This window comes from Ursus maritimus, unplaced genomic scaffold (genome assembly GCF_017311325.1).
Source record: "Ursus maritimus isolate PB19 unplaced genomic scaffold, ASM1731132v1 scaffold_5, whole genome shotgun sequence".
Lineage (NCBI taxonomy): Eukaryota > Metazoa > Chordata > Mammalia > Carnivora > Ursidae > Ursus > Ursus maritimus.
The window spans coordinates 78,390,005-78,407,940 of record NW_024426663.1 but is presented as its reverse complement, the minus strand read 5'-3'; the positions used below and the strand labels follow the sequence as shown (position 1 = coordinate 78,407,940).

The 17,936-nt window shown below is 43.9% G+C and overlaps 1 protein-coding gene across 4 annotated transcripts in view; it reads left to right on the top strand.

Moving 5' to 3' along the window:
* The window catches only part of MAPK9 (mitogen-activated protein kinase 9), a 49,248-nt gene that overhangs the window by 9,805 nt on the left and 21,507 nt on the right, over nucleotides 1-17,936 (top strand). For 3 of the 4 annotated variants that reach the window (XM_040622638.1, XM_040622640.1, XM_040622637.1), the window contains exons 2-3: nucleotides 5,043-5,213; nucleotides 15,902-16,031. In XM_040622638.1, coding sequence (XP_040478572.1) covers nucleotides 5,092-5,213; nucleotides 15,902-16,031 — 252 coding nt within the window. In that variant the 5' untranslated portion in view covers nucleotides 5,043-5,091. Of the gene's footprint in view, nucleotides 1-5,042; nucleotides 5,214-5,634; nucleotides 5,871-15,901; nucleotides 16,032-17,936 lie in introns of those variants that run through there. The other variant, XM_040622639.1, reaches the window with a different exon arrangement.

Below are 17,936 nucleotides of genomic sequence, written 5' to 3'. Positions count from 1 at the left end.
TAGACCGACATTTACCACATGCACTCTCAACTTGCTTTACTGCCTTTATATAGCTCAGACATCATTCCTTTTCAGTACCCAAAGTCCCTGCATTATTTTTAATGGCTTTATTATGCTTTTATGCCGTAATTTATTCACTCATTCCAAGGGTACATTTTAGGTTATTTCTCAGTTTTTCGGCAGTTACAAGAAGTACCACAAACATTCTTGCACAAATATCTTTGAATATTTGTACATATATGTATTTGTCCGATACGTTTACAGACTGGTAGTTGCCGGGTTAGGAGTCACGTGCCCTTAAATTTTTCATTAGATATTACATATTCTCCTCCCAAAAAATGTTTTGCCAATTTATGGTGCTTGCCAGCACGAATGAGAAGGCCTGTTCCCGCACACCTGGGTTGAGACTGTGAACAAACGTACACTCAGGTCTCGACTCCTCCTGGAAACCTTCCTCTATACCTATGTCTCACTCGCACACACCCTCCGTTTGTTCACTGGCTCCCCCCCGACACACCCCTCTGCCGGGCTCCTGCCCCTGGGCCCGCATCTACACCTAGGACACTTCCTAGGTGGTGTGGTGATTATGCTCTTGGCCCTTGGAGGCAAGGGACTATCTGGTTAGTGCCCTCTTGACAGCCTTTACCTTGTGCTTGGTGCCCAGGAGGCCCTCATGCAATGGCGGGAGGTCTCAGCGGATGGTAGCTGATGTCCTCACAGGATTCGGACAGTAATATTATATTTACAGTAGTTGAATTGTTTATATCTAGAAGAATACTAGAGTTAGGGAATTTTTTTAAAAAAGCATTACTTATTCCAGGCTCTAAACAAGTAGGAATGTTCCTCCTACCCAGCGTTTATCTGTAGAGTGGGTAGATTTTACTCCAGAATTCCTGGAGGGGATTCTACAAGAGTCTTCAGTCTTAGACAAATAGGGATTTTTAGATCAGAGTATTTCATTCAACAAGGATTCATTGAAGCAGCATGGTGAAGTGGGAGGGGCATGGACGTGAGCCAGACGCCTGTAGCAAAGGCTGGGCCGACTCCTTCCCCTGAGGTGTCCGCCCAGCACTCACAGATCTGAAGAACCCAGGGAGCAGGGTGTGTCCCCTTGTGTCCCCCAAGGAGACATTGGACATTGCCTTAAATTTCTCAATGTGTGAGGGAAGGCAGACCCTCCCTGCTTTTGAGGTGCTCCCGGCCTGCGGAGGAGGGAGACACAGGCAGACCTGCAGAAACTGAGTGATGGCACAGAAGCAGGCGGGCGGGCACTGGGTCCCCCAGCGGGGAGCCCCGGGGAGGAACCAGCACCCACTGGTGAGGGAAGTGAAGGCAGTGACTGCACCTTCAGCGTGTTGATAACGTGGTTGTGTGAGGAATTCGTACACTTCCCAATTTCTGAACTGCCTTCTAAAACCCAGCTGACGTCCATTTTGTTGAAATATAATCTCTGCAGAGTTGGTTTCATTAATAGCTCAATTACCGGCTTCCTTGGGTGGCCCCGAGGCGCTTTCTCATGCTCACGAAGCCCAAGGTTGACGGAGACGGTGGCTTTGACAGCTTCTCTCTTAGGTGAATTTTTTTTTCCCTACTAAATGCAACGTCCTTTAATTTAAAAATTATTTTAAATCTTGAGATGAAAACCTATCAATTCTCGAACCTGATGATGTAATGTTCTGCCCAGATCCACAAAAGCTAACCTCACAGTGTGGCAGGCAGAGCGCAGGTCCCTGCAGCTGTAGCGGAGAGCTCAGGGTTGCCCCCCGAGGGTGCCCTCGGTTTGCATCAGCCTCCGTGCGTGCGGGTGGGCCATGGTGGGGGTGGCGCGGTGCCGCAAGGTCGTTCAGGACTCCGGCAGGTGGGCGGCACTGCCCTCTTCGGCACGTGACTTCCATCTCTGGGTCTGTGACAGCTGTTCCCCCAGCTAGCAGCGAGGGAGGAAGATACGTTGGACAGCAAGCTGCTTTCTTTTACAAAAAGAAAGAGAAGAGAACTGCTGTTGAAGTCATGTGCATGGCTCTGCTCACACCTCAGCTGCCCCAAGCTGGTCGTCCGGCCACACCTGGCTGCCGGGAATGCAGTCAGATGGCATCTCTAGTTGGGCAGCCATCTGTCCAGGTGGAGCGGGGAGGCTTCGGTTCTAAAGTGAAGGACAGAGGAGTGGGTCGTGGAGCTCGTCAGCGGCCTGTGGCCATCATGCTGCTCGTCCCCCAGGCAGGCAGATTCCCCTGTCCAAAGCCAGACTCTCAGACTGCACGTGCGACCGGCCTCCCTCCAGCTGCTTCACCTGGTTTCCCCTCATCTTCTCCATGTTTCGTACATGCTTCCTCCAAACCAGGCATTCCCTTCTTGTCCACATCCGCCACGACGCTGTCCTGTTTTGCCAGGTCTCCCTGTCTTCAGTCCTGCCCGCCCCGAGCCATCCCTCTCTCAGGCTCCTGAATGACCGCTCTGAAAAGCAAGTCAGAGTGTATGCCTCTCTGCCTCGATGGCTCCGCAGCCCCCAGGCCCGGGCCCAGATGGCTCCCAGTGGCTTCAGGGCCCGTGGTGACCTGGCCTGCTTTTCTCAATCCAGCTTCTTTCCCCCACTGCCCAGCAGAACTACATCCGGTGACCAGTCATGCTCCACCTCTCTGCATGTGCTTCCTCTCTTCCCCCCTCCCAGAGCCTTCTTTGTCCTCATGTTGTGGACATGAGGCTCTTCCTGAGCGTGCCCGCAGTGTCAGCTCACCGAGGGCAGGCACACTGGCTGCTCCAGGCCAGGACTTTGTCCACGGTGGTGTCAGGAGGTGTTTGGAATGACCAGAGTGCCGGTGTGCTGCAGTGGGCTGGCTCCCTGCCTTTTCACCCAGTCTGTCTCTGAGCCTTCACACTTGCACCCCAATAGCCAGTTGGAGCAATTCACCAGGTCTGCACACAGTCAGCTCGAGCTCTGTACCTCTGCTGTCTGTCTCTGGCAGGAGTCCAGGGCAGATGCCACCTCCTCCACGAAGTTCTCCTGGTCCTCTGCACCCCCGCCAGTGCGCAGGACCTCTTTTGCCTTTTGACTTGGTTTCCTTCTTGCTTATGCCTTTATGTTATTGTGTTATAATATGGATAACAGACTTCTTCCCTCAACTAGTGAATTATATGTGGCTTTGAGACTAGCTGATTTTGGGGTGCTTGGGTGGCTTGGTGGGTTAAGCGTCCGACTCTGTTGTCCAGAGCCCTTTTGGGCTCTGTGCTCAGTGGGGAGTCTGCTTGAGATTCTCTCTCTCCCTCTGCCCCTCCCCACTCACTCACACTCTCTCTTCCCCTCTCGAAATAAATAAAATCTTTTAAAAAACAAAAAGACTAGCAGATCTTGCTCTATCACCTATGTTCCTTAACACTCCCTAGTACAAAGGCACCCCACAAGTGTTGAGTTGAATTGTCTCAGCCTCCTAAAAACTATAAAAAATTAATTTTTAGAAATGGATATTCCTTCAGATGTCAGTAAAATGAAGCAGCGTTGTGGGGAAATCATTAGAGACTGAATTACGGGTCAGAGCAGCGAAAGTTTATTGGATGCTTCTACTGTCACCCTTTCCCTGCAGTGTGAGATGCCTCAGGAAGTAAGACAGACCCGGCCCACCCTCCTGGAGCTTAGGGTCCCTTCCTCAGCACAGCATGGCATGGCCAGGTCCGTTAGCTCACAGGGTACCAGGGGCTGGTAATCCCGCTGTGGGTTGTCGTGAGCAGTGGGTCGATTCGTCTAGTGCAGTGCTGGCTTCCTGGAGGTACTCCACGGCCAGCGTGCCATGGGTCTCAGTCACAGTGGCTGTCCCTTCACCACTGCCCTGAGAATTGGTGTTAAAAAAAAAAAAAAAAGGCTGGGAGGAAGGAGCGAAGGAGTGGTCAGCTGGAGAAACTATTCACTTTGATTTAAATTCTTTGTTTAGGCTTGGTATTAATCAACTTGTTTCCATGTTTAAGGGAAATTCTAGGCATTATCGTATTGAAATACAAATTATCACTTCAGAAAACTCAGCAGGTCACCATCAAATATGAAATGGTGGAACAAACTGGAATTTGCTGGAGCTGGGCCATAAAAGTGTAAATTCCCTGTTTTTAAACCGTATAGAATGTTTACCTCTAGGATTTGATTGTTGGTTTTTTATTTTTTTTTTTAAAGAGCAAAGTAAATAGCTTGCTGCCTTTTAAATAAATGTCTTTAGACAAGAGCCAGGGAACCCAATCAATGTCGCTGCCTGCTGGTTTCGGTTTGCTTGTTTTCTGTATAAAATCACACCAGTGGGGAATCTCAGCCTAGAGCCTAAACCACCAAAGGGCCACTTTGGGGCTGCCAGTTTGGACTAATTTATCATGAATAAATGTCAGAGCATCCATGTCATTGACTGTAGGTTACCATGGTTCTCCGTCTAGAGCTGTGTGTATTGAGCCCGCGAGGGATGTGGGGTTTGGGGAACTCGGGCCGGCTTCAGGACACGCACGGGCACACACACCCATGTCACCAGGCCCAGCACCCCGTTGTTCTGTAACTTCCCCCATTTGCAGTCACTTTGGCCCTGGACTGGCTTTCTGCTTCATCACTTCACCTGCACTTGTGGACTTAGAAGAACACTGGCCCTTTTGCAGTTTTTTTGCAGGAATCTAGACAGGATCCCTTTGAAACCTCTCCTGAGTGCCTTCATCCCTGAGACAGCCCGGCATACACTGGTCCCACAGGAAGCGAGCCGAAGAGAGTCACACGGTGACGTAATCTTGTCCTGGCTGGCAAACTGTACGAATACAAGAAAGGCTGGTATTTTTCGTCCACTCCCTTAAAACGTGGTCATGCCGGGCCTCAGCTTTCCTTCCTTTCATGGTGGGCTCAGTACCTCTGAAATGTCGTTGCCTTTTTTTTTTTTTTTTTTTGGCATATTGCCGAAGTTCAGAACTTGGTGCCGCCAAGCTCTTCGACCTACAGTCCCCTTGTCTCATACGCCAGTAAATTTGCAACACTTGAGTGAGCCACACACGTGTAATCTCAGAACGCATGTTCATTCTGTTTTTCTTTTAAGGCCCCTGACGACCGTACCAACTCTTTGGAATATTCTATGATACTACATCATGAGTGACAGTAAATGTGACAGTCAGTTTTACAGTGTACAAGTGGCAGACTCAACCTTCACGGTCCTCAAACGTTACCAGCAGTTGAAGCCAATCGGCTCCGGAGCCCAAGGAATAGTTTGGTAAGTAGGGTCTGTTTCAATAGCGTGGATCGAGTTTTTGTCATAATAAAAACTAAATTGTCAGAACTTAGAAACACGGATGATTAAAAAAAAAAAACTACTCTTTTCTTTGCAATAGGTTTTTGAACTAAATTGAGTCAACCTCTTGCTCTAGTTATATGTAGTTCTATTGTATGATACAAACTTAAATTCTTAGAATGCTGCATAAATGTAAATAGGTTGCAGTTTTTCTTTTTTTTTTTCTTTGTTTTTCTTTTCTTATCTTTTTTTTTTTTCTTTTCCATTCCCCCCTGTCATTAGATGTTAGAGTAATAGGTATGACAGTGAGTTGTAACAGAAATTTGGAGTTTTATTCATTTCTTCATCCTGGCCACCTTTCCCCCTCCCCCTTTTACCCCCAATCACTCCTATTCATTTCTAGGCGCCGTCACTGCAGTGCCTTGCCCTTCATTGGCAGGACGAGGCCAGTCAGTGTCATTATCACCCCATGGATTAACCAGGAAGGGATGCTGTGTGAGGGGTTGGGCTGGCCGTCTCTTCCTTGGTGTCTCACTTCAGCCATGTGTGCAGCCCGTCAGAACCGTTGGTCTGACCCTGAGCCTTAGTCTCTTGCATGGTAAGACAGTCAGCTGCCGCGACTTCACTGGCCAGCTAAAGGTAAAGTCTTTCACGTGTTTTCTAGACTACAGTTATCAGCACTTCCGGAACTTTTTCTCCCGTAGTTTCCCGGGGCGAGACTTTTTTTTTCCTTTTTTCTCTTTTGGGTCAATAAAAACAAGATGATCTCTGCCTCCAAAAGAAACTGTGATAAAGCAAACTATCCCATGTTTACCACTTGTAGGCAGAGGGGATTCAAAATAAGAGAACTCTTCTGGCTGTTCTGGTAGGAGAGCTTATGTTTTCATTAGAGATTTTGAGTTTAGAGGCGCTGCACCAGTGGTTTGAAGTGATTCTTGGTTTTAGAGACCTGCAATCAGGGAGGTCAGGTGTTCCCTTCGGCCTCGGTGCTTGGAGGCCCCAGGAGCTAAGAGAAGATTGCAGTTCAGAGCTTCATAGAAAAACTAACGCAGGACAAAGGTCTTTGTGGAAGGAATGCAGGCGTGGGTCCAAAATAACAATGATCTCAATTTCCAAATGATAGCACGCTGTATCAGTACTTAAATCCAGCAAACCAAGAGAAGTTTGGATGGTCCGAATGAGGACACTTCGATACGTATAGCAAGTTCTAGACAATAAAACATTCTTTTGATTTGGAATTGGGTAGTCATTGGACACAGGTGATTTGGCAAGACTGTTACCAAGGACGTTTAGTGTAATAACCACAGTGAGAGGCTGACTGGAAGTTCGTAAGTCATCATAAAATGGAAGGTTTTATAAACAGTAGGCAGTTAAAATTAATGACTTCATTACAGCATGGTAAATAACAGTAAAATCACATACTACTTAATAAAATACTATTTTGCAGAGATTGGTTTTGACTTCTAGGTCGCATATGCTCCTTTTCATCTTTATTTTTTAAAGATGTGTGTAATAATGAAATTGCTCATTATGGATGTGTATTTTCCATTAAAAATTCTTTAGTTTTGAAACGAAAGTTCCTAATATGCCATTATAAGCTAGACTTCCTCTGGCAAAAGCAGTGGCAGACTTTTAGGATGGAAAATTCTGAATTAAAAAATTTAAAAACTCAGAGTCCAGAAATAAACCCATACAGTTGTGGCCCATTGATTTTGGAAAAGCAAGCCAAGGTTATTCAATGGGGAAAGAACAATCTCTTCGACAAATAGTCCTGGCACAACTGGATACCCCCATGCAGAAGGATGAAGTTAGACCCTTACTTCCCATAATGTAAAAAATTAACTCAGAGTGGGTCACCGACCTAAATATAAGAGCTAAAAGCATGAAATTCTTAGAGGAAAACGGGGACGCTTCATGACTTCGGATTCTTAGAAATGACACCAAAAGCACGAGCAACAAAATTAAAAATTGGATTCCATCAAAATAACTTTGGTGCGTCAAAGGACACTGTCAAGAGAGTGAAAAAACAACCAACAAATGGGGAAATGTTCACAAATCATATATCTGGTAAGAGTCTAGTGTCCAGAATGTATAAAGAACTCTTAGAACTGTAAAAAGACAACCCAATTAAAAAAAAAAAAAAAACAGGCAAAGGATTTGAACAGACGTTTCCCCAGAGAAGATATGTAAATAGGTGACAGGCACACGGAAAGGTGCTTATCACTCGTCATTAGGGAAATGAAAGTCAAAACCACAATGAGCTACCGCTTCGTACCCGCCGGGATGGCCATAATCAGCACCACGGGACATAACTAATGTTGGAGAGGACGTGAAGAAATTAAAACCGCACACACTGCTGGTGAGAATGTAAGAGGTTTGCAGCTCCTTGTGGGAAACAGTTTGACGGTTCCTCCACATAGAATTACCACGTGACCCAGGAAATACTCCTAGAATTAAAGACAGATGTTCAAACAGAGACTTGTACACAGATGTTCGTAGCAGCTCTATTCGCAATAGCCAAAAGATAGAAACAGCCCAGATGTCCACCCGCGGGTGAATAGATGCGCAAGTTGTGTTGTGTGCATACGCGGGATGTTTCAAAAGGGTATGGAGCACCGGCACGTGGCGCAATGTGGGCGATCCTCAGGAACATGCTACAGGAGAGAAGTCAGACGTTTGCGTGAAATATCCAAAATGGGTAAACCCACAGAGACGGAGGCAAGGGGAGGGGGGAGCAGCTGCTTGGTGCATATGGGGCTTCCCTTTGTGATAAGGAAAATCTTTTGGAACGATCTAGATACAGTGGTGGTGACTGCACAACATTGTGAATGTACCAAACGCCACCTTCAAATGGTTAATTTTATGTGTATGGGAATCTCACCTCAAAAACTTGTTTTAAAAAAGCAAACTGGAAGGTGCCTTAAACCAAGGATCTTTGTCATTCGTAATGGATATTTAATTCCTGATACTATAGTATCATATATAATGACGTTTTCATGCCATATTATGTATAAAATATAATGTCATTTTCCCATGGTAGCTTAATCTATATGTTCACAGAATCTTAACAGTAATATCACTTAATATTTTCCTTTACATGATTTTATGACAATTTTGATATTTGTAGGAACAGCTTTTATCTCATATGCAGAAAGGTAGGAAGAAAGAAGTATGTCATGGCTAAAAATTTATTTTAAAAGATTTTATATTTTTGAGAAAGAACACAAGCAGGGGGAGCAGTAGAGGGAGAGGGAGAAGCAGACTTCCCGCTGAGCAGGGAGCCCGATGCAGGACTGGATCCCAGGACCCTGAGATCCTGAGATCATGACCTGAGCCGAAGGCAGTCACTTAACCAACTGAACCACCCAGGCGTCCCTGTCATGGCTGAAATTTTAACACCATTCTGAATCTCATCTCTTTGATTCTAAGGAAAGATCAAAGACTGGGTTTCTGTTCTTTTCTGCTCAAGAAAGAAGTCATTACTTAGAACTGATTAAGCTTAACTAATTAATTAAAACTTAATGAGCCCACGCACAGCCAACAGTTTATCTCACCGTCTTGGATGTCACTATTCACTTAACTTTGTGACCCAGCCAGTCGTTAACCAAATCAAAGCCTATTAGCTGGATTAACTTTACCGGATGCGTGGAAAGGGGGTTAGTTAACTCAGATTATTGATGTTTTCTTTTAGAAATGTTTGTATAATTATGAAAATCATTCTTAGACTTTTGGGATGTTTCATTTTTTGACCTTTAGATGAAGTGGGTATTTATTTATTTATTTATTTATTATTTATTTATTTATTTAGATGAAGTGGCCCCGAGAGTTGGGCCTACATGGCTGGAGACCCGGTTTCTGTGATTACTCCATTGCTCCTCTCTCCCAGAGCTGGTGCGACTCACTGTCAGCCAGGGGCTCCTCACCTTTCTGCGGGCTTGAGACTTTGTGGTCCCTTTGATTCCTTTGAAGATCCCATTGGTGATCCTGAGATTGAGAGGAGAGTGCTAGCACTTCTCCCATGAGGCTTCCCCCATGTCTTCTGAGGACTTTTTCCTGGCGCTCTTTTGTATAGTGTCTTGGATATTGGCATTTTCCTTTAAAGTCCTCAGAGGAAAAGTGGGTCTTCTACCCCATTCCATTGTTTGACTAGAGCAAGAAACTACTAATGGTGCCAGTCAGACCACTTTCTTCCTGTCAGTGACAGAAGGGCCTGAGAATCCCCACCATCAAGCCCTAACTTCTAGGTAACCAGTTCTCTCCAGTGCTCCTTTCCCTGCAAACAGAGCAGGTTCCTTCCCATGGCCATCACTTTTGTCCCCACTGCATGTCCAGGTTGGATTATCCTCAAAAACCCACCAGTCTTTCAAGACACTGTATCTTTCAAGACTGATCTCGTCTATGAAACGTCCCCAGGTAATCACAGCTCACGTTTAGAATAGAGTCTCCTGGGTGGCTCAGTTAGTTAAGCATCTGCCTTCTGCTCAGGTCATGATCCCAGAGTCCTGGGATCGAGCCCCACATCGGGCTCCTTGCTCAGTGGGGAGTCTGCTTCTCCCTTTCCTTCTGCCCCTCCCCCTGCTTGTGCTCTCTCGCTCTCTCTCACTCCCTCATTCTCAAGTTAATAACAATCTTTTAAAAAACATAGAATAGAGCCTCCTCTCTGATTGAACCAAATGCTTGATTGATGCGCACACATACACACTCTCTCTCTCTCTCTCTCTCTCTCACTCTCTCCAGAACTGTAAGATAGTAAATCTGTGTTTTAAACTAGTAAGTTTGTGGTAATTTCTTATAATAGCGGTAGGAAACTAACACAGGGGGCGTGCATGTTTTTACATTTTGAGAAATAAAATGTCCTAGTAGCAATAGTGCATGGTTTTCAAAACTTGTTCGTTGTCTGTTTAAACTAGAGCTTTATGAAGGGACCTACAGTCTGGGGTGAGGCGCGCTAAGGTGCCAGTACTGGTAACGGGATTAAATGAAAGAGCTGGGATCAGAGGAATATTCTGGCTCTTCATAATTTTTAATTGTTTTTGCCATTGTCTCCGATTTGTTTCTGTGTTTTTTTGTTCATTACAGATGTTAGTAAAATAAATCCGGAAGTTTTAAAATGTTTATCACTTTGGATTATTCATAAGTATCAACTAAAATATTTCATAAAATTAAGTCATTGCAAGGTTTCAAAACTGTAGTGGGGAAATGTTGTGTATACTTCTTTCATATCTATTCATTTTTTTCTTTCTCCTTCTAAAATCTCAAGTTGCTCTACCAGGTATTGAAGATTATTTGCTTTATGGATTGTTGTATAGAGTGTCTAACTTAAAAAAATGTTTAATATTGGACCTGGCAGTCCCTAGAAGTGACCGTTGACGACCCGAACATGAAGTGGTTAGTCTAGCTCTTACTTCTTTTTCTCTCTCTAGTTCTGTGCCTCCGCGAATATCAGCCTGCTCTTACACCATTTTATCTCCTCTCTAGTGGTCTCACTAAGTAAACACATGATGTGTGTAACAGCATTTCTGAAATCAAGATCTGTAGCGTAAGCGCAGGAAGGCTGTGATTTGGGAGGACTGAGTTCCAAGGTCTGCTGTGACCCACATCTCAGGAATTCTCGGTGATCCTGGGCAAATCCTTGTGTCTTTGGGGGTCTTAATAATTTCACCTCTAAAATGAGTGGGTTAGAGCTTCCGGATTAAAGTGATGGATCAGATACCTAACAAAGAGAATAGGAGGGCAGTATTCAGTACAGGAGAGCTTTTAACAAGTTTCTCAAATGTAAAAAGTAATTGGAAACTAGATGCAGATAAACGGAGCAGAGGAAGTGAGAATAAGTAGAGGAGACATTTCCAACAAGGAAGAGAACATATCTATAGTGAAACCCCAAAGAGGCTGTGGGTATAGAGATAACAAATACAGAAAATGAAGATGACACAAGTGGCTAGAAATAGGGGTGTTAATTATGAAACAATTGTGCCAGTTGGCTCCCAGCATTCCCGCCCTCACCTCCGTGCTCAGCATTCACAGCTAGAGTGCAAGTAGGTGAGTGAAGAATTGCTAGGCCAGTATCCAGGGAAGGGCAGAAGCCTAGTGAAGAGAGCCCAGGGCTTGGGGCTCTTTCCCCTGAGGACATTTGACAGTTCTAGAGTGGGCAGCTGAGAGATTGAGTAATACTTTGGATTGCCTCAGGGGACTAACAGACAGGGATTGGAGCCCAGGGCCCTGTAGGGGGCCTGGTGAACTTCCCTCACTTTGAGCTGGGTCCGATAAAGGACCACATCCAAGAGGTGAGAATGAACCAGAAACAGACGCTTGCAGGCACTGCCACTCAGCTCTCAATCACCTCAATTTGCTGAACTTGAACTTGAAGTGAACCCAGATTTCTAGTGCCCTCCACCAGGTACCCAGCAGAAGTGCATTTAAATTCTCCTAGAGGAAGATAGCATCGTACTGGATATCAGAGTACTTCCAGGTAGCAAGGAGTCTTGCAAGTGCCAGGTCCCACGCATACTCACAAATCACTAGTCACACAGGAGATTAGACAACGTGCACACAATCCAGCTCAAACAGAGAAAAGAAACAGGTCCACAGGGGACATCAGTGTTCTTGGATCCAGACTTATAAATAGCTACGATGCTATGTTCAGGATGGTAAAAGGGAAGATGAAAAATGAGAACTTAAAAAAAAAAAAAGCTAAGTAGAAACTCTAGAACAGTAAGATATAGAAATCAAATTATGAAGTTAATGGATGGGTTTGACGACATATTAGTGACTGAAGAGAAATTTAGCCATCTGAAAGATGAGTCAGGAAAAAAAATCAGGATGAAGCCTGAAGAGACGAAAGTATAGAAAAATACAGGAGAGAGGTTGTATTAGTTTTCTATTGCTGCGTAACAAATTACCACAGACTTAGTGTTAAAAAAAAAAAGACCCCCCTTTATAATTTCATAGTTCTGTAGGTCAGAAATCTGCACAGGGGGCGCCTGGGTAGCGCAGTCGTTAAAGCGTCTGCCTTCGGCTCAGGGCGTGATCACGGCGTACCGGGATCGAGTCCCACATCAGGCTCCTCCGCTATGAGCCCGCTTCTTCCTCTCCCACTCCCCCTGCTGTGTTCCCTCTCTCGCTGGCTGTCTCTCTGTCACATAAATAAATAAAAATCTTAAAAAAAGAAAAAAAAAAAAAGAAATCTGCACAGGCTTGCCCGGCTCTTGCTCAGCATCTCACAAAGCTGAAATCAAGATGGTGGCTGGACTGCGCTCTGCTCTGGAGGCTGTGGGAAAGAATGTGCTTCCAAGCAGTCGCAGGACCCAGTTCCTTGTGGCTGGAGGTCTGAGGTCCCCATCCCTTGCTCTCTGTCCGCCAAGGGCCACTGTGCTCCTGGAGGCTCCCACATCCCTTCTCACATGCCCCCCTCCATCCTAAAGGCCGCAGCAGCGTGTCGAATCCTTCTCAGGATAAAAATCTCTCGGACTTTCCCCGCTTCCCACCAGGTAGAACAGACGCTGCTTCTGAAGGGTTCTTGTGATTGGATTAGCCCCCCAGCTCCTGTTAATGAGTACGCTTCGCCCTGTTCTGGGACACGGGGCCAATATACATAAAAATCAGATGCCTAGAAACTGGTAGAACAAACCACTTTGACCATGGTTTGGTGTTATCTGCTAAGATCAAACATGTGCAGTCCCACTCTGAGCTATCTACTTATCAGAAATGCAGGCATAGGGGACTCAGAGCCCCGAGTCAGAACATTTACTTTTTTTGTAATCGCTTGCAAACTGAAAACAACCAAAGTATCCCTCAGCATTGTCATATAGTCATGCAAATGAATATTAAAGCGATGACACAGAATGAATTATAGGTACACACAACAACAGATGAGTCCCACAAAGGTAATGTTGAGCGAGAGAAGTCAGACACAGCTAATTTCAAAAACCAGGCAAAAATAAGCCATGGGGCCTATGGGGAGGGAGCTTGACAATTCATGTTGTGCTGATAAAAACAAGGAAGTGGTTATCCTAAGAGTCAGAAGTAGTTATCGTCTTTGGGGGACAGGCGGGATAGTGCTTAGTAGGAGATGTTGGGGGGGTGCGGGGGATGCTAACAAAACGTGGCTCTTTGTGATAAATCATTGAGCTGAGAAACAGGAAGGGAAGTCAAGGAACGAATATCAGGTGTCGCCTTCTCACCAATACTCAATGTTGGAAATCCGTGGAGTTCTGAGAGTAAATTGAATTTGAAGTCAGAAGACAAACTATCAATCAAGGCCGAGGGCAGAATAAGATCATTTATCTTCCATGCACTTTTTCTGAGGAAATTCCTTGAGAATGTATTCCACCAAGAGAGTGAATACAAGAACGTCTATGACCAGACACATGGAGGCCAGTGAAAAGATATCCCAGGGTGTAGCTGTGTACCAGGCCTTGAACTCCAAGAAAAAATATCATCAAAAAGAATGGAGTAGACTCCAAACAATAATGTGAGTGAGAAGGTAGGAGTCCTGGGGAGAGGCTGAAGAAAGGGGCATTTTTCTTAAGAGAAATGCTTATTAGAAATTCGTGGTGGAGGGGCGCCTGGGTGGCACAGCGGTTAAGCGTCTGCCTTCGGCTCAGGGCGTGATCCTGGCGTTATGGGATCGAGCCCCACATCAGGCTCCTCTGCTATGAGCCTGCTTCTTCCTCTCCCACTCCCCCTGCTTGTGTTCCCTCTCTCACTGGCTGTCTCTGTCGAATAAATAAATAAATAAATCTTTAAAAAAAAAAAAGAAATTTGTGGTGGAAAAGCTAGAAAACGTCATGGTCTAAGCGTCAAACAACTTTAAAAGGACGTGATGTTTGAGCAATTGATGGAATGTAAGAAAAGAAAATCCATTTGACTTCAATCCGGGAAATAATCTCATTCTCTTGTGAGCGGCAACAAGGGTCATGTGATCCCTTAGAAAATGAAATAACATCCCAGCTCCGCAATTAGGAACGTTGACCTGTGCACGCATACGCACTCTCTGTGACTTGGTTTTCAACGTTTAGACACGTCTAGAAGAAGAAACGCGGAAGACTTCGTTGTAGAAACCAAACAGATATGTCCTCTGGCGTGACCATTTGAGACAGAGTTTGGAGGAAGGGAGAGTAGAGCGCTGGAGGCCAAAGAGATGGAATGTGATGGTCTCGTCTTACGCACTGTGGGTCCCGAGGTTCCCTTGAACGTTGATGGACCAAGCAGTTTAGGCACGTTATTTAAAGTTACTAAGGTAACCGAGGGAAAAGTTTAAAATAACACAAGAGCAAAAAACTGGGAGGAGTTGGGGCTTTTAAGTAAAGTGACTAAATCTTCAGTTTTGGGGCAGTTAGATAGACAATTTCTGAAGTCGATAAATGAGGAAATGCTGATAAAAATATATTCTTTGGCATTGAGAAGGGACCACAAGAATTAAAACCAGACATAATTAAAGGCGGTCGCTCCAAGGGTTGGAACTAGGAGTGGAAGTATGTGTCCGCTCAGAGGCTCCAGAGTAAGTCCTTTTGGCTCATTTTGGACAAAAACTTTTGAGATCAAAAACGGTGTGTCTGCTTTCAAATTCTTAAGACTGAGAAATAAATGTGGGTACAAATAGACGTGTGTATATTTTTTGCACAAACAGATTTATCTTAAACATTTTATGATTGCTGTGAATGGTGTGTTTGCATGTGGGCATGTGGATTTACATATGTGTATACGTGTACACGTAATGTGACCTGAATTAGAAATAATTACAAAGTAACATGGAGTTTCTAGCCTTCAATTTAAAACAGATCCAATTAGGTGAGAGTTGTTGGCAAGAAAAAAAAGAAAAATTAATAGCAGTGAATCAGTGGAGACAATGTTACAAACTGAATAAATACATGGAAGCAGTATTTTAGACAGCGCTCCGGTTCTCACGTGGTCCTTAGCAGCTTTTAACCTCTGACAGTAGTGCCATTTGTACCAGTTTGTACAAAATGCACAATCAGGCTACTCAGTTTTTCCTGTCTATTTTCTGGAGGAAAAAAAGGAACCATGAATTTCAGCTGGGAACTTGAGATGCCAGAAATGCAGCCTCTGCAAGATTTTATTCTTACTATACTAGTACAAGGAGTTATTTCTAGTCGAATTTTATATATAGCCATTGCTTGCGTTAGGGGTTTTGTATCATGGGGATTTACCATGAGCTGAGAGCTTGGCTTCTGTTTTCTTTCTAGATTCTTTTGTCTGGGAAAAACACAATCAAAGCTTGTGTTTGTTATATCCCTCTCATGAGCTCAACCATTTCCTCCACTGTGATACGCCAGATTATACGTACATCGTAATCTGTGATAACCAGTGACTCTTTTTCAACCTGTTGGCATATTTAAACTGAAGACTTCACTTCTTGGCTGGTCTTACATGCTTTGTATTAAATTACTTGGTTCTGAATATAATAATCTCAGCTCATATAAGGAGAAGTCAGTGTGCCTCCTAACTGCACCTGCCATGTTTGTGCCTCTGCAAAGGAGTCCATTCGTCCGTCCCACACTTGCAGCCAGCTTACCTTGCTGAAACAAGCAGAAAGACATTTCCTTATTTGTTACTTATTTAAAAAGGGAATACACTGAATGGATATTGTGCATTGCAGTCTTTTCCAGGATTCATCCTAACGGGTGCCTTGTTGTATTTCCTGATTATAGTGCTGCTTTTGATACAGTTCTTGGGATAAATGTTGCAGTCAAGAAACTAAGCCGTCCTTTTCAGAATCAAACTCATGCAAAGAGAGCTTACCGTGAACTCGTCCTCTTAAAATGTGTCAATCATAAAAATGTAAGTTATGTTCCTGTTTCCTTTGTATAACGTGGTCCATGATGTGGTCCTCTTGTGGGTCTTTGGAAATACATTGAGTTCAGACCTCAGGTAAACTAGTCATAACAGGAACTATTTAAGTGGTTCTATTTTCTTGACAAAATTCTTTATCAGCATCGGGGAAATTGAAGTCTGCAAGAAGCATCATGGTCCAGTCTAGGTCTGACAGCAATATCCGTTAACCCTGTAATCATTTGATTTTCACTGTTTCTGTAAAATGGCAACCATATTGACCTAAGAAACTGAGGAACAACTAGATAATTTTTTAGAAAAACGTTGTTCTATAAAGTAGCTTCTTACCTTGTACAACGGACATCTCAGTTCTAAGTAAATGTGAGTGGGTGTTGTGATATTCAAGACGGCTGTGCTTGGCACCTCCACAGAAATCGAAGCACTGTCAATTTCAAAGAGAAATTGTATTTCTCCAGAAAATGAGGTACTCGGCCCATCGTATGTCCGCTGCTGGTCTCTGAGCATTATCATGAGCATGATTTTGATAACCTTGTCATGGTATAAAAAATCATAAAATGTTTTGTCTGCAAGGGGCTTTGGAGATGACCCCTTGTGACCTCTTTTTTGTTGCAGGGGAGGAGTATTTAAGGCTACGCTCAACTCTACGTGCCTCCCTTTGTTTTAGCATTTTGCTGGATCTTCCGGTGTGGGGACATTACATACAAAACTAAGATTTCTTCTTTTGAGTCCGTGGTTTGAGTTTGTTTTTTAATTTCTCCAACGCATGCTTTGTTTTACTTATATGTTTAACATTTTTTTTCAGGTTGCACAAAAGTATGGCTTTTATTTTTTTTTTAATTCAAACAATATAAACAAGAAGACAAAGATCATTGACTCCCTCAGATCATTATCGTTAACATTTTGGTGAGCATTCTCACACGTGTACGTACGTACGTACGTACGTGAACACGATCAGCTATGTTATGGTGCATCCTGCCTTTTCCCTCGTGGAATGTTTCTGGGCCTCAAACACATTACGCAGTACACATGCACAATAATTTATTTACCCAGGCCCCTGTTAACTGGATATTTAGATTGCTTACAGTTTTTGCTGTTATAACCCGTGCTGCAACAAGCGTCCTTAGCGTGTACTGCACACTTCTGATTTTAATATGTGCTGACAAACTGACCTCAAGGAGGACTGTCAATTTTACATTTTCATTAAGATTATCTGAGGGGAAAAAAAAGAGTATCTAAGAATGTGTTTTATTTCAGAATTCCCCCCAGCACTAGGGACATATGGTTGATTTTTGTTCTTGTGGTACTTTGCCAATCTGAGAGATGACAAATGGTATCTCATTCTTACTTGTGAGATTCATTTCTTTCCATACTTTATTAGCCATTTATTTTTAAAAGATGTGTTTCCCATGGCCTTTGACCGTTTTTCTCTTGGGCTGCCGGTCTCTTTTATGCATTTATAGAGTATCTTTGTATATTAAAGCTGTCAACCCTCACTTCTTTTCCATTTGACCTCATTTACGTTGCTTTTACCATACTAGTTTTTGTTTTCTTTCTTTCTCTTTTGGTTTGTTGGTCTTGGTTTGGCTTTAACATAACACATGTTCTAGGTTTCCTGTCATGCTTAGAAAAGGCTTTTATGCACCAGGATTACATAAATGTTTATCCACATTTTAATGTTTTGTGGTTTCACGGTTTACATTTAAATCTTTGTTCCACTTGGAGTTGATGTGCAGATTAAGTTTGGATCCGGTTTTATTTTGCAGTCGGTTAGCCAGCCACACCGATCCTGTATTCTCAGCCATTCATCTTTCCCTGGGTCATTTGAAATGATTGAGGATGTGTGTTTGATTCTCAAGTGGTGGGACTCAGTGTTTAACTGTTGGGGTGCCGGGA